Source organism: Neomonachus schauinslandi, chromosome 2, assembly GCF_002201575.2.
Source record: "Neomonachus schauinslandi chromosome 2, ASM220157v2, whole genome shotgun sequence".
In the NCBI taxonomy this organism is placed as follows: Eukaryota; Metazoa; Chordata; class Mammalia; order Carnivora; family Phocidae; genus Neomonachus; species Neomonachus schauinslandi.
The window spans coordinates 201602309-201616245 of NC_058404.1; the positions used below are offsets into that span (position 1 = coordinate 201602309).

At 49.8% G+C, this 13937-nt stretch overlaps 1 protein-coding gene across 1 annotated transcript in view; it reads right to left on the minus strand.

The window, feature by feature from the left end:
* Positions 1-13937, minus strand: part of HTT (huntingtin) — a 138777-nt gene that overhangs the window by 57229 nt on the left and 67611 nt on the right. Inside the window, 5 exon segments of the mRNA XM_021677709.2 lie at positions 842-1065; positions 1540-1617; positions 6830-6940; positions 10037-10164; positions 11621-11747. Coding sequence (XP_021533384.2) covers positions 842-1065; positions 1540-1617; positions 6830-6940; positions 10037-10164; positions 11621-11747 — 668 coding nt within the window.

Below are 13937 nucleotides of genomic sequence, written 5' to 3' on the forward strand. Positions count from 1 at the left end.
AATTATAAGGTAAACGAAATTAGATGACAGTTAACACACACACACACACACGCTCCCTCAGTTTTTTATTTATACCCCATATTATTAAACAAAGTATTTGAAGACATTTATTCCTGAGAACTGGATACACAGTGAGTATGCCACCCACGTAAAGCCTGCAACAAGGGCATTTTCCTTAGCTTCTGACTCTAGTATGTTAACTGCAGCTCTTTTATCACAATCTACATAAAAGGAAAAACAAGGAATTCTCTTGTTACTACACCGAGCAGCAGCTCAAATATCTAGTAACTACGGGCATTTAAGCAACAGCTACTATATTCCAGGCATCAAAAACACAATCATAAACGTAAATGAAGACTTCGAGTCACAAGGTGACGAAAGGCGAAGTGCTGTTATAGGAGACTCTTCAGTGCCCTTCAGACACCTTCGGGGGCTGGCACTCCTGTACCACGTGGAAGCCGCGCCTTCACCCGAGCGCAGACCTGAGAGGTGCCCGCCCCCACCTGGCTCCTGCACTCAGCAGGCCAGCACGTCCCGCACCGCAGCCCCGGCGGCCCCCAGAGCCCGGCTGCCTCCCCACGCCTGCCCGGCCCCGAGCCTGCATGATCCCCCACACGTCACCTTACTCACTGGATCACACACTTCTTAGAAGGCAGGGCCATGCCTCCAGCATCTTGCTAACAATCATACTTTCCAAAGTTCTTTGGATACAGTAGAGTATGAGAAGACTGTGGCTCACTTTTTTTTTTCACTTTTTACAAACTGCACTGCTCGCTCGGTCATGGGTCTACCGAAGATGCCCCCCTGACGCGACCACCCAGCAGGACATCTGGAAGGTTACCCTGAAGTGTCGTGGTCCTGCTCCGCCTGCACCATGTTCCTCAGGCTGGCGTCGGCTAAGGCCTGGGTGAAGTGGGTGTACGGAGCCATGAAGCAGTAGTGGTACAAGCCTGGCCTCACACTGGAGGAGCCCAGACGCTGTGCTCGGCCTTGAGACTTGCTGGGGTTGGAGGACAAGCCATCAAACTGGGAGGCCAAGTTTGTCCCAAAGAGAGTCTTCAACAGCTAGAGTGAGAGAACCGAAGCCATCAGCATCTGACTTAACATAGCATGAACCACACACAGAGCGTCTCCCAGGCAGAGTCACGTTAGCAAAAATTCAGACTGAAATCCCTGCTGGGAATCGCCACCAACACCGTGAGACCGCTGCGGTGAAGGGCAAAGTAAGTTGTAAAGACGACCTCGGAGCCTCGACTACCGTGATTCTCAGCAAGACTGAGCGTTCCGAACAGAACCCTGGAGGGACACTTAAGACGGCAGTTCTCAGCAAGAGTCCAGCTGCCCTCTCCAGTAACGGGCCTCCTCCTCTTGCAGGGGGATGGGAAAGGGACCCCTCTGCCTAATAACAGAGTGAGCCAACGTGTGACACGGGGGCTGCCGGACACGCCCCCAGCACCACCTTCCACGTGACCAGTAGCATCCTGCCCTCCCACCCAGAGTTGGGGCTTTAACGGACAGGACAGGAAAGGACTTTCTTACCTGCTGAACGCAAACAGTTGCCATCACTGGTTCCCGACTGAAACAGGATTTCAGATACCCTAGGATCTCCTCAACACACTGTGGAAGAATAAGTAGCAAGACATTGAAGTAAGTGACTGACAGGTGGCTTCGTATGGCTGTGAGCTCTGCACAGACATCGGAGACCTGAGGTAGCTTCTGCGTAACTCCTGAGCGTCAGTCAAATCTGGAGGAAACTTGCAGTCTATCGCTGTGAACAAAGTCAGCAGAAACCACAGATGGTCAAGTAGCTCCCCGCAGCCTCTCTATCGTGTGTTCCCGTCGCTTGCTGGCTTGCTCGCCTGCTCAGGAACAAACTGTTCACCAAGTACCTACTGTCCCTGTGCTCCAGGCAGCAATTCAGAGAGTACAGAAGAGCCAGAAGCCCTGCAGACGTCCAGCTGAACATAAGGCCCATGCATTGTGTGATTTACTACAAAACGCCCTACAGGTGTCTTAGAGCAATCTGCAGAAATGACCAAAATGACGGCCTTCACATGACCGCTCTCACAAACTACTTTTACCACCCTAAGAAATGAGATAAGGGCACCCGATGTCTTCTTGGGGCACTGAGAAGGACGAAGACATGAACTCTCAGGATGCCGCCAGGCCAGGCACTCAGCACCGACGGCCCAACGCCTCGGTGCCTACACGGTCACCAGCCGCTGCTTCCGTCAGTGGGGCTGGAATTCACACCAACCAGACTGCCTCTCACTTCCCTTGTGTGGGACAGTTTCCTGCACTAAAAAACAACAGACTTTTGTTGGTTTCAAATATAAGGACCATGCATTTTTAATATTCTGATTTACTCAAATTAGACTCCGAGCACTCAAGGTTGTATTCTGCAGGGCTGAATCTGTTACACGTTGCTTTTGGGTTGTACTAGCCCACAGCTGGTATCTAATAAATGTTAACTGGAAGAATTACAACTAGAGCTTCCAGATCACGATCTGTCTAGCAAAGGACCAGATCTCCTAACAAACATGCATGGAGGACGTGGTGGCACCAAACACAGCAAGAGGCACTGAAAACTGACGAGGATGGAGGCCGTGGCGAACTCAAAGAGCACGCAGAGCACCAGGAGCACGTCCCAGCATGGGCACCAACATGTGGTGGAATACAGACTCCCACTTCTGGCAAAACAGGGCACGGGGCCCCATTTATACCTTCCACCCAAACAACCAAAGAAGCACGGGCACTGTGTGCAGTCGCAGTGACAAGAGACCAAACGGCAGGGACTGAGGGACAGTAACCCCTGAGGGGCGAGGACAAACGCAGCGAGCCCCACACTGCACTGGGGTCCACTGCCCTGGGAGACTTTCCAGGTCGAGTTACAAGAAGAGAGGCACAGCGCAGCCCAGAGACCCCAAGTCAGGAGGAGCTGGAAGTCCAGGGAAGCTGAAGCAGCGAGGGTCCACAGGGCAGCCCACCGCAGAGACAGCTGCCTGGAGAGGGCTCTGGAGATGCGGGGAGTCGGCAGGGCATTGGTCAACATGGTGTGTGGGGAAACCTCCCCAAGGCCAGGGGAGAACCACCAGGAAGGGTTACAGGGCAGTACTTGGCACTCACAAAGGGCTAAGGACAGTTACTGTTCCCCACAAACTGGGGAGAATGGGAACTCACAGGGTCCCCTGCCTCCATCATGGCAACATAGCCCCAAACTGAGCAACCCACCTAACATGGCAAATGCAAGACCCAAGAGTAAACTTCCCACACAATTTAAATCTATCTCAGAATAAAGCTCAAGAAGATTTACAGGAGCACAGAAATGCCTAGCACCCAGCATTTCACTATGCCTGGCATCCAATCAAAGATGACCAGGAATGCAAAGAGGCAGCAATACATGATCCACAATGAGGAGCATAATCAATCAATCAAAAATGACCTGGAACAGACAGGATTTTAGAATTAGCAGAATGACATTAAAAGTCATTATGACAGTATATTCTATGTGCTAAAAAACTTAAGTAGAGACAAAGAAGATCCAAAAAAAGACCCAGATCAGACTTTTAGAGATACAACTACCACGATGGTGATGAAAAGTGCGCGAGAGGGGCTGACAGCTCAGACACTGCAGTAGATGAGATTCACAAACCTGAAGACACAGCAGTGGAAGTCCACAGAATGCGATGCAGACAGAAAACAATAAAAACACTGAGAGGAGCCTCAGTGGGCCATGTAGAGGACAACCTCAAGCATCCAAATATGCAGGTAATTAGAGTCCCCTTAAGAGAGAAGAAAAAGCAGTGGGCAGGACCAGGAAAGATATCTGAAGAAATAACGACCCCAAATTTCCCAAACTTTAAGAAAACTATTAAGCCAGAGATCTCAGTTCAACAAACCGAAGCACAAGAAACCTAAGGAAAGTTACACCGAGGCACATCAAAATCAAATCACTCAAAACCAGTGAAGGGTCCAGAAGCCAGAAAAAACACAGTAATAACACGGAGAGCCGTAAGGAGTTACATGGAAAATGTGCATGAAGGATTGCCCCAAGAAAACACCAACACCCAAACAACAGCACATTTCAATGACATAAAAATGGAGCATGGAATAAACAAGGTCTAGAAAAGAGGAAAAATCAGAATTATTTGAATTATTATTATTATTATTATTAAAATGAAGATTATTTTTCATCCCCAGTGTATTTAGGAAAACAAAAGAAAACAACTCCATTTTTAATTCTAAGTCTCTCTTTGCCTTCACCTGCTATCATCAGAGAAGCTCACAGAAATCTGAGGAAAAGTTGCTGGTACATTTTGCAGGTTGCATCCCCTCCCCCAAGCTGTGTGTGGGGCTCAGGCCCCCGGTGCCAGAGGCAGCACATGTCCAGCGCGTGTCCAGTGCACGTCCAGTGAGTGCCCGCCACAAAATCACAAGCAGCAGTTTGTGGGTCTACACCCTGATCTTGCCACCTGGGCTCCTGGACACGCTTCCACCCAGCTGGGCAGTGTGTCTGGCAGGGGGGGTCCCAGGCCTGCCTGCGCAGCGATCAGCCAAGGAGACCCCGCACACACAGCAAGTGTCCCAAGCGCAAAGAAAATCCTGGGGGGCTTCTACCCTGCACTCTCGCCGGAAAGACCAGGAGCGAAGATTCAGCAGTTAAGCAGAAGAGGCTCCCAGAGCACCGACAAGGGCAAGCCCAAACTGCAGCGGAAACAGGCCTTTGTCATCAAACAGCAAAACAGATCAACTCAGAACACCGTAAAGACAAAGGAAAGAGGCTGCAACATCCAGTGACTCCAGCCCCGGATACAGGATCTTCAGAGATGAAGTTACTAAACACACACCTTTAAAAAAGAATATAAGCATATCCCTGTTTTCAGGAATATCAAGACCCCTAATACCAAGCTTCATTAGACTGACTTCATTATTTACTTTCACATATTGGGATAAATGCACCAGTGGGTAAATTCACTGGCTGCCACTGGAGAACAACTATTTCTGTATACGTGGCAATCAAAAAGAAAAAAGGAACCATGCTCCTAGAAAATGAAAAAAATACAAAAACAACAAACTACAAAGTCACCTGGATTCCAAGAAAAAGGAAAATTTTATTACTTTAAAAATTCCATGTAGATGGTTTTTATTTCAGGATATCTAACATTCACTTAAAATGCGTTATATTTCCCACGTTGCTACAACGTGTTACATGCACACAGACCACAGGCCACAAGACCTGCTGGTAAGAGAGGGGAAAAGCAATGGGTCGCCAGGACTGATGACCCTACGGGAGAGCGCCGTTGTGCACAGAGGCACAGCCTGGGCGGGGGGCCGGCTGGTCTCACCAGCAAGGCCGTATTAGGAAGAGCTCTGACAAGTTTCACTCTGAGGGACAACTGAGCGTCAATTAGGACACTATCTAGCCGGTAAAAAACAAGTGCACGCACTAAGCAGACATAAAAAAAAAGCACAAGAAAGAACTGAAAAGAAATAGAATACCTCACGTAATCATGAAAACTAGGTACACTTTTATGAGCCAAGAGAAAGATTTAGGGAAATAAAAATAAACGAACTTCACGAGCTACTGTACTTCCCTCGACAGAGATACTTGTTTAAAGGGGAAGCCAGCTGCAGCTCCTCTGCAGCCCATCAGGAAATACGACGCTGAGGAGCCGGCAGGTGGACACACGCGGCCAAGGCCCTGGGGTGTGGACACTTGAGACGGGCGCTCACCACACAATTCCTTAAACTCTTGTGTGTCTGAGCTCCTCCTTGTACGAAGATGGGGAGGGCAGACGGGCTTCTACCCCAGCTCTGCTGCTTCCCGTGGCACCAAAGGAGCTGGCCATGCACCCTCACCACGTCTGTTGTCACCCTTTCTGCTTACGAAGGTCAAATAAGAAAACAAAAATAGAGCTACCCTATGACCCAGCAATTGCACTCCTGGGTATTCACCCCAAAGACACAGATGTAGTGAAAAGAAGGGGCACATGCACCCCAATGTTCATAGCAGCAATGTCCGCAATAGCCAAACTGTGGAAAGAGCTGAGATGCCCTTCAACAGATGAATGGATCAAGAAGATGTAGTCCATATATACAATGGAATATTACTCAGCCATCAGAAAAGATGAATACCCAACTTTTACATCAACATGGATGGGACTGGAGGAGATTATGCTAAGTGAAATAAGTCAAGCAGAGAAAGTCAATTACCATATGGTTTCACTTATTTGTGGAACATAAGAAATAGCACGGAGGACATTAGGAGAAGGAAGGGAAAAATGAAGCGGGAGAAAATCGGAGGGGGAGATGAACCATGAGAGACTATGGACTCTGAAAAACAAACTGAGGGTTCTAGAGGGGAAGGGGGTGGGAGGATGGGTTAGCCCGGTGATGGGTATTAAGGAGGGCACGTACTGCATGGAGCACTGTGTGTTATGCACAAACAATGAATCATGGAACACTACATCAAAAACTAATGATGTAATGTATGGTGATTAACATAACAATAAAAAATTAAATTAAAAAAAAGAAAAAAGAAAACAAAGGGACTGTCACCACAGTTTAAACCCACTCATATTCTAGAATAAACTGGATCTAAGCTAATATACAGAAAAAGAACTGAAAAGAGGAGAGAGGTAGAACACCCCCGATGTGAGGCTAAGACAAGCACCAGAGTCAGGTGCTGTGATGGGGCAGCCCGGGTCGGGGGACATGCAGACGTCTCCCAAGCTGCTGGCACCTCGGAAAACGTGCCTGGACGGTGGGGCTGCAGGCTCACAGGTGCCCGCGCCGGCTACAGCTCAATGACAAGGAATGAAACACATACCTTCCCGATGTCCTGCAGCGTCGCCAGCTCTAGGATCTGAGAGAGGACATCCAAGGCAGAGCGCAGAAAGCCCCCAAACTTTTCAGCGCTGTTCTGAAGATCCAAGGTAACCTTGGGAAGGTGGAGGAAAAGAACACAGGATTACGTGCACTGTCCCATCCATCACCTGCAACAAAGACACGCACTGTCTGTGTGATGAGAGCTGTCCCACTATGCAACCCTACACACGCACCGCGTGGGCTGTTTGTTTCCTGTGAGCACTGGGAAAATGCTTTGGAAAGGAAAGACAGCTTCATAAAACTGCCATCTCTCAGGAGCATCTTCTAACTTATGTTGATACAACTGAAAGGAATAATTTCTGAGCTTCTATCATGAGGGGAAAAAATGTAAATTTCCATTACAACCAGCATCTGATAAGCACCAAATCAAAAAATATAAAATACACAACTTGTTCTACATACATTAGTATCCCCAAGGAATCATCATCAAATCCAGAAACCGCCTTTCAGTCTGGCTACAGCAAAACATTAAATTCATGTCAAGAAGGATTAAATTAGGATTCTAAAGGGCCCAGCTGAATTAAATTATGCAATTCCCCTATTTAACAGACTGAGAGAAGGGGTTAGGTCCAAAGACATAACATGAAAGAACAAGGGAGAGGGGGAGAGATCAACTATGAAAATAAAAACTGGCAAAAACCCTGCAAAATGCTGCAACAGAGAAAGGAATCTGCTCCGTGAAATCAAACGTGGCTACCCGTGACGAAAGAGAAAGCACTTCCTGGGCCAAGGGAGAGGACGGCAGACGAGACACACACGGAAGATGACCACCAGGCAGGCCCGAGTGCCTCAGCCGCTCTGTGTCACCGGCGGGGGGTGGGGGGGGCGCTTTCCAACAGGCTGAGGAAGGACGAGTGGGGCCACGGGAGGGAAGGGGCTCACCTCCAGCAGGCAGGGCAGGACAAGGGGGCGAGGGGCATGAGGACAGGAAGGCCTATCTTGAAGAACAGAGGTCACAGGTGAGAACCAGGGCCACGGGGCACAGAGGGAGCTGACCCCAGAGCTAGAATGGAGGGCCGTGCACACGGCCACTCAGGAGGAAGAATGAAGGAGATGGAGAGACGGTGTGATGGATCTCACGTGTGCCAGGCACCCCAAACACGCCAGCCAGGTGGGCACCCAGAATCCTGGGGGGCCACGGTGCACGGGGTACAGCGTGAAGCCCAGGATGTCCCGGGGGGGAAATGGTAAGGACGGAGCAGATGGCAGGAGCATCAACAGGGCCCCAGGACCCGAGACAGGAGTTGAGAATAGGCAGAAAAAAATGTCTTCTCTGGGCATGGTTTCCAATGTGCCCCCTGCTATTTGGGTGGGTGACATAAGAAACACAGGCTAAAAAGAGCCTCCGAATCTGCGGTAAAACATGGTTAAGATTCTTACCTTTCAAAATTATCAATATCCTTCAGAAAAGAGGCCAGATAAGGTTTATAAATAGTTTTCAAAAAAACTGAAAAATATCTATCAGTAACAAAAAATGACGACCATCTGGGGACTTGTTTATCAAGAAATACACAAGATCTATGTGAAAAAATCTTCAAAAATTCTTCTTAAAATTCTTTAAATTTTATGTACATCTGCGGCACATACAAGAAGGTTTCAACAGGGGCGCCTGGGTGGCTCAGCCGTTAAGCGTCTGCCTTCGGTTCTGGTCATGATCCCAGTGTCCTGGGATCGAGCCCCGCACTGGGCTCCCTGCTCGGCAGGAAGCCTGCTTCTCCCTCTCCCACTCCCCCTGCTTGTGTTCCTGCTCTCATTAACTCTCTCTCTGTCAAATAAATAAAAGAATCTTTAAAAATAATAATAATAATAATAAAAAGAAGATTTCAACAAAGAAAAAAGCATCTCACACTCTGGACAGGTGTATTTAACATCCAAGATTATCAGTTCTCTAGGAATTAATCTACAAATTTAACATGATCCCAGTGGAAATATTCTCAGGATCCTTTAGAAGTAGATTAGCTTATTCTAGTGTCCACATGCAAAAATAAACAAATATCAAGAAAAAATTCTAAAGCAGAATGGGGGAACTGACCACCTCAAAAATGTACCATGGAGGGGCACCTGGGTGGCTCAGTCATTAAGCATCTGCCTTCGGCTCAGGTCATGATCCCGGGGTCCTGGGATCGAGCCCTGCATCTGGCTCCCTGCTCAGCGGGAAGCCTGCTTCTCCCTCTCCCACGCCCCCTGCTCGTGTTCCCTCTCTGTGTCTCTCTGTCAAATAAATAAATAAAATCTTCAAAGAAAAAAAAATGTACCATGGAGCCACAGAATGGGCATGTGTGCTTCTAACAGATGAACAGATGGACAGACTGACATCACCAAACAGTAAATGAAATGCAGACCCATGAGAATTTAGCATCTGCTAAAGGTTGTATTTCAGATCAATTAGTGCAAGAAAAATGGCTTACTTGGGAGACAGTGCTGGGGGCAATCGGGCAGGTAGCTAACCAATGAAAAGCCCGAAGAGAAACCATGGGACTTTTTTCCTTAATCATCTCAGCGTGAGAAAGCCCAAAGTACGCAACACACCAGTGCAGAAGAGTCGACAGAACAGACTGCTCTCCGTCCAGAAACCTGTTTGTAAGGTCGGCCCTCGGGGGTGTCTGCACACTTGGCCAGTCGACAGTTCCTTACACCACTAGCAGTGCTCCCAGTGCCTGGACTATGTGAACGAACCCCACGTTTTAGGCTGCACACCTGCATTCCTCTGTGAGCCCGGGGTTTTGCTTCGTGTCAGGCAGAGGAAGCCTCCGTGGCTGGAGGACAAGTGTGGGAGAGACAGAACACAGCAAGCCTGCACCCGGATCCCTGCAGACTGTGCCCGTGTGTCCTTACCACACGGCGGTAAAAATCCCAGCTGTGAGACTGCGTACGCGCCGAGGCCCATGAGTCCGGCCAGCACATCTCTGACTGTGGGGGCGGCCCAGGAAGCCCAGACACAGCACCAATAAACCACAGAGAGATCGCTGCTCCAATTTTTATATGATGAGAACTATCATAAACAAAGCTGAAAGACAAACTTGAAGAAACTATTGATTTGCATGTACTTATCTGTATGCCCATCTATGTAGGTACACAAGCTATAAATCTTAAGACACCCACAATCTATTAGAAATCTGTGTGCATATTTTCACAAAAGGAGCCGCACCTTGTAGTTGGCGTGAGTAGCTTTCAGGACGTCATGCAATTTGAGGTACGAAGGAAGGTGACAGAAACTCCCCAGCGACGAGGACTTATTTGCTGTAACAGGCCCTGGGGCATCAGATTGTCGAGAGGCTTTAAAACACACAAAATACACTTTGAGCTCAAAAGTACACACTTGCCAAGTTTAAGAGATCACTGGCAATAACGGTTTTTAAAGGTATTCTAAAAGCGTAAAATTCAAATTCTCCTTCTGAATTTTTAATTAGTTAGAAGTAACAAGAAGTTGACTAATAAGGGGCGCCTGGGTGGCTCAGTTGGTTAAGCGACTGCCTTCGGCTCAGGTCATGATCCTGGAGTCCCGGGATCGAGTCCCGCATCGGGCTCCCTGCTCGGCGGGGAGTCTGCTTCTCCCTCTAACCCTCCCCCCTCTCATGTACTCTCTACCTCTCTCATTCTCGCTCTCTCAAATAAATAAATCTTTAAAAAAAAAAAGTAACAAGAAGTTGACTAATAAACATAAACAGAATCTGAGTATCTCCCCAAAAACCATAAAATAAGGTGAGAAAGAAGAACAGCGTACTGCTATTGCCTGTCATGGTCTGGCTGCCCGTTTGTGCATCAGAGCGGGGGGGGGGGTGGCCTCCAGCCCCCGCGCAGCATCCAGGAGCCCGAGGCTCCCAGCGGCCCAGTGGGCTGAGCCCGCCCAGTGTGGCCCAGGGGCCCTGAACGCCAGCAACACGCTGAGAGACTGGAAAGGGCCAAGCACTAAATAAAACTACCCTCCTCAAATCTTAAAGATCTTTACTTGGAGCCTTTAGTTTCTTTAAGCCACCAGGAACACGATCAGGGACATACTGCTAAGTTACATTTGTGAAGTTCAGAAGATTTCAAAGCCGGTAAAGCCTCTCCTGCAATGCCCCCGTCAGTCCTCAGAAATTAGCCATTTGCAAACCCTTAACGTCGAGTCTCATGGAGAGTCGCGACTGCCCAAGGCACCGTGAGACGCGCCAACGGGTCTGGTGGGGGCGTGACAGCACGGGTCGCCTCCCACCCTGCCTAGACCCTCCCGTGCCCACCCATGGCAGCTGGGTCGGCGGAAGCCACAGGCTCCCATGCACACCCTGGCCCCTCCTAGGTGTGGAAGCCCCTCACACGGGTTTGTCAGGTTCCTCTCTCTCAGAAGACTGTTCCCCACGTTAGCACTTCCGTCTTCCGTCTTCATGTGTCAGAACCAACTCCTTCAGCCGCTAGCTGTTCCCAGCCATCTACACCGCCTCCCTGACTGAAATCAGGGTCCCTTCCACCTCTCCTCTGCAGGGAGAAGCAGGGTGGGGAGGCCCACGGACTGCCGTGGCCACGTATTAGCCAGGGACACGGAGTGACGCTCAAGACCGGGACATGGTCTGCACACATTTAGGTATTAATATTTAGTACCTGAAACCACACCAGGGAAACTCTTTCTCTGGCTTCACTGCTGTGTACTTTATTTCCAAAAACTACGAAGCTATTATATTAACCTGGGCGTGAATGGGATGTCTGTGATCCAGACGGCACCCCAGCCCCGCCCTTCCCCGCCGTCGCTTCATACCTGGACTGGCTTCACTGCCTTTCTTGGGGCTCAAGGGCACAGAGGCCGGCTCTCCGGGTTCTTTCTCCTTTCCCTTTCGTCGGATGGGACTTAGAGAAGGAGGGTTTGTCAGAGATGGCAAGGCTGCCTACAACAAAACGAAGAGTCTGTGAAGGACACGAAACCGACGCGGAAACTGGAAGTCACATACATGGTTTCCCATTTCTTGAGCACAACGCACGCAATTTTTTCTTTGAGTCCTCGTTTACAGAACTCAGACACGATCCGTATATCATCTAGTGTAACCCACACAGCCATCATACTGGCAGGTATTGACCTAGAACTTCCTAACAGGGGCGCTATGAATGGGGCCCTCTGTGGGAGCCAGGACATGACAAACGGTATGAAGCAAATGAGGAAACGGGCTCAGAGATGATGTAACTTATTCAACATCAAGGCTAATGAGCCACACAGCCAGGAGTCCACAGACCCAGTACACAGGGCAGAGGACCCGCTGTAGGAGGGGCCGGCGTGGGGGCACATGCTCGGGGGGCCCCAGCGCTGCTTGCACTCTCTCCAGTCTCAGAGAAGTGGATGGAGCGGGACAAACAGCTGGCCTCAGGAGAGTGGACTGAAGGCAGTAGGGAAGGACAGAGAGGCCAGGACAGGGGCTGCTGCATCCAGAGCTCCTGCCAAGTGAGAGGAGCCAGATACAAGGCATCGCACGGTTCCTTCCCATGAAATGTCCGGGATGAGAAGGTCTGTAGAAACACCAAGTAGCTGGTGGCCACCTGGAGCTGGGAGGCAGGGGAGGTTTGGGGGTGACACCTAAAGGGCACAGTGTTCCTTTCCAGGCTCTAAATGGATTGTGGTGATGGCCACATGACTGTGAGCATATGAAAACCCACGGAATCCTACACTCCAAACAGGTGAGCTATAAGGGCACGGGAACCATGCTGCAGTTGGAGGATGTGAACAACACTGTCTGAAGCAGGAGAAGGGGAAGAGAGGCGGCTGGAAGACTCCATCGGGCCACCAGTTTGCACCAGAACAGTGGCAGCAAATGCACAGAAGTGTGTGTGTATTCACCTACATGCATGTGTATTTGCATGTGTGGGCGTACACGTACACGCATGTGTGCATGTGCATATATGGGTTTTGCAAGATATTTAGTAGGGAAAACACGGGACTTGACAAGCGAAGGTGGGAAGCTATGAGACCATCACACTCCTAGCTGACAAAGGACAAAGGGATGGGAACGTGGCAGGCACAGGCAGGGGGGAGGCTGAGCAGCTCGGATCCATGCCGTGGCTGAGATCTGCGAGCCATCCAAGTAGATGCATCGCATGTCTCTGCACTGACACTCCAAAGACAGAGCTGGGGTCTCTGACGTGTGAATGCTGAAGACAAGCACAGACCGGACTACCCCACACTGCCCCACCCCGTACCTGAGCCACTGTCCACACATGGCCATTTAAATGTAATGACAAACAGGGTGCCTGGGTGGCTCAGTTGGTTAAGCGACTGCCTTCGGCTCAGGTCATGATCCTGGAGTCCCGGGATCGAGTCCCGCATCGGGCTCCCTGCTCGGCGGGGAGTCTGCTTCTCCCTCTCCCTCTCCTCCCTCTTGTGCTCTCTCTCTCTCTCAAATAAATAAATAAAATCTTTAAAAAAAAATAAAATAAAATAAAATAAATGTAATGACAAACAAAATCAGCAGCTCAGCGCCTCAGCTGCACTGGCCACGTTTCAAGTGCTCATTCGCCACGTGTGGTTAGTGGCCACTGTTCCGGCTCGCATAGACACAGAATGTTCCCATTGCTGCAGAGTGGCACGGAATGGCACTGGCCCAGGAGTATCAAGAGAGAGGCCAACCTAGGATGGAGCCTGCAGGCCCTCTGTGCTGGGCAGAGAGGAGAAACCAGGAAGTGCCCGGGAGCAGAGGGGTGAGAGAGGAACAAGAGACAACCCGGAGGCCAGTGGGAGCGCCCGCATCAGGACCAGCGTGGCGGCACCGAGGGTGTGGAGGAGAAGTGAGACAGGACCCGAGAGGTACCCACGAGATGCAAAGACCGATCTTGGCGGAAGCGTGGCTCTGGAGAGTGGCAGCCGAAGGCTGAGCAGCCGGGGGTTAAAGAAATCGGTGGCCGGATCACCTCACACCAGTCAGAATGGATAAAATTAACAAGTCAGGAAACAACAGATGTTGGCGGGGATGCGGAGAAAGGGGAACCCTCCTACACTGTTGGTGGGAATGCAAGCTGGTGCAGCCACTCTGGAAAACAGTATGGAGGTTCCTCAAAAAGTTGAAAATAGAGCTACCCTATGACCCAGCAAT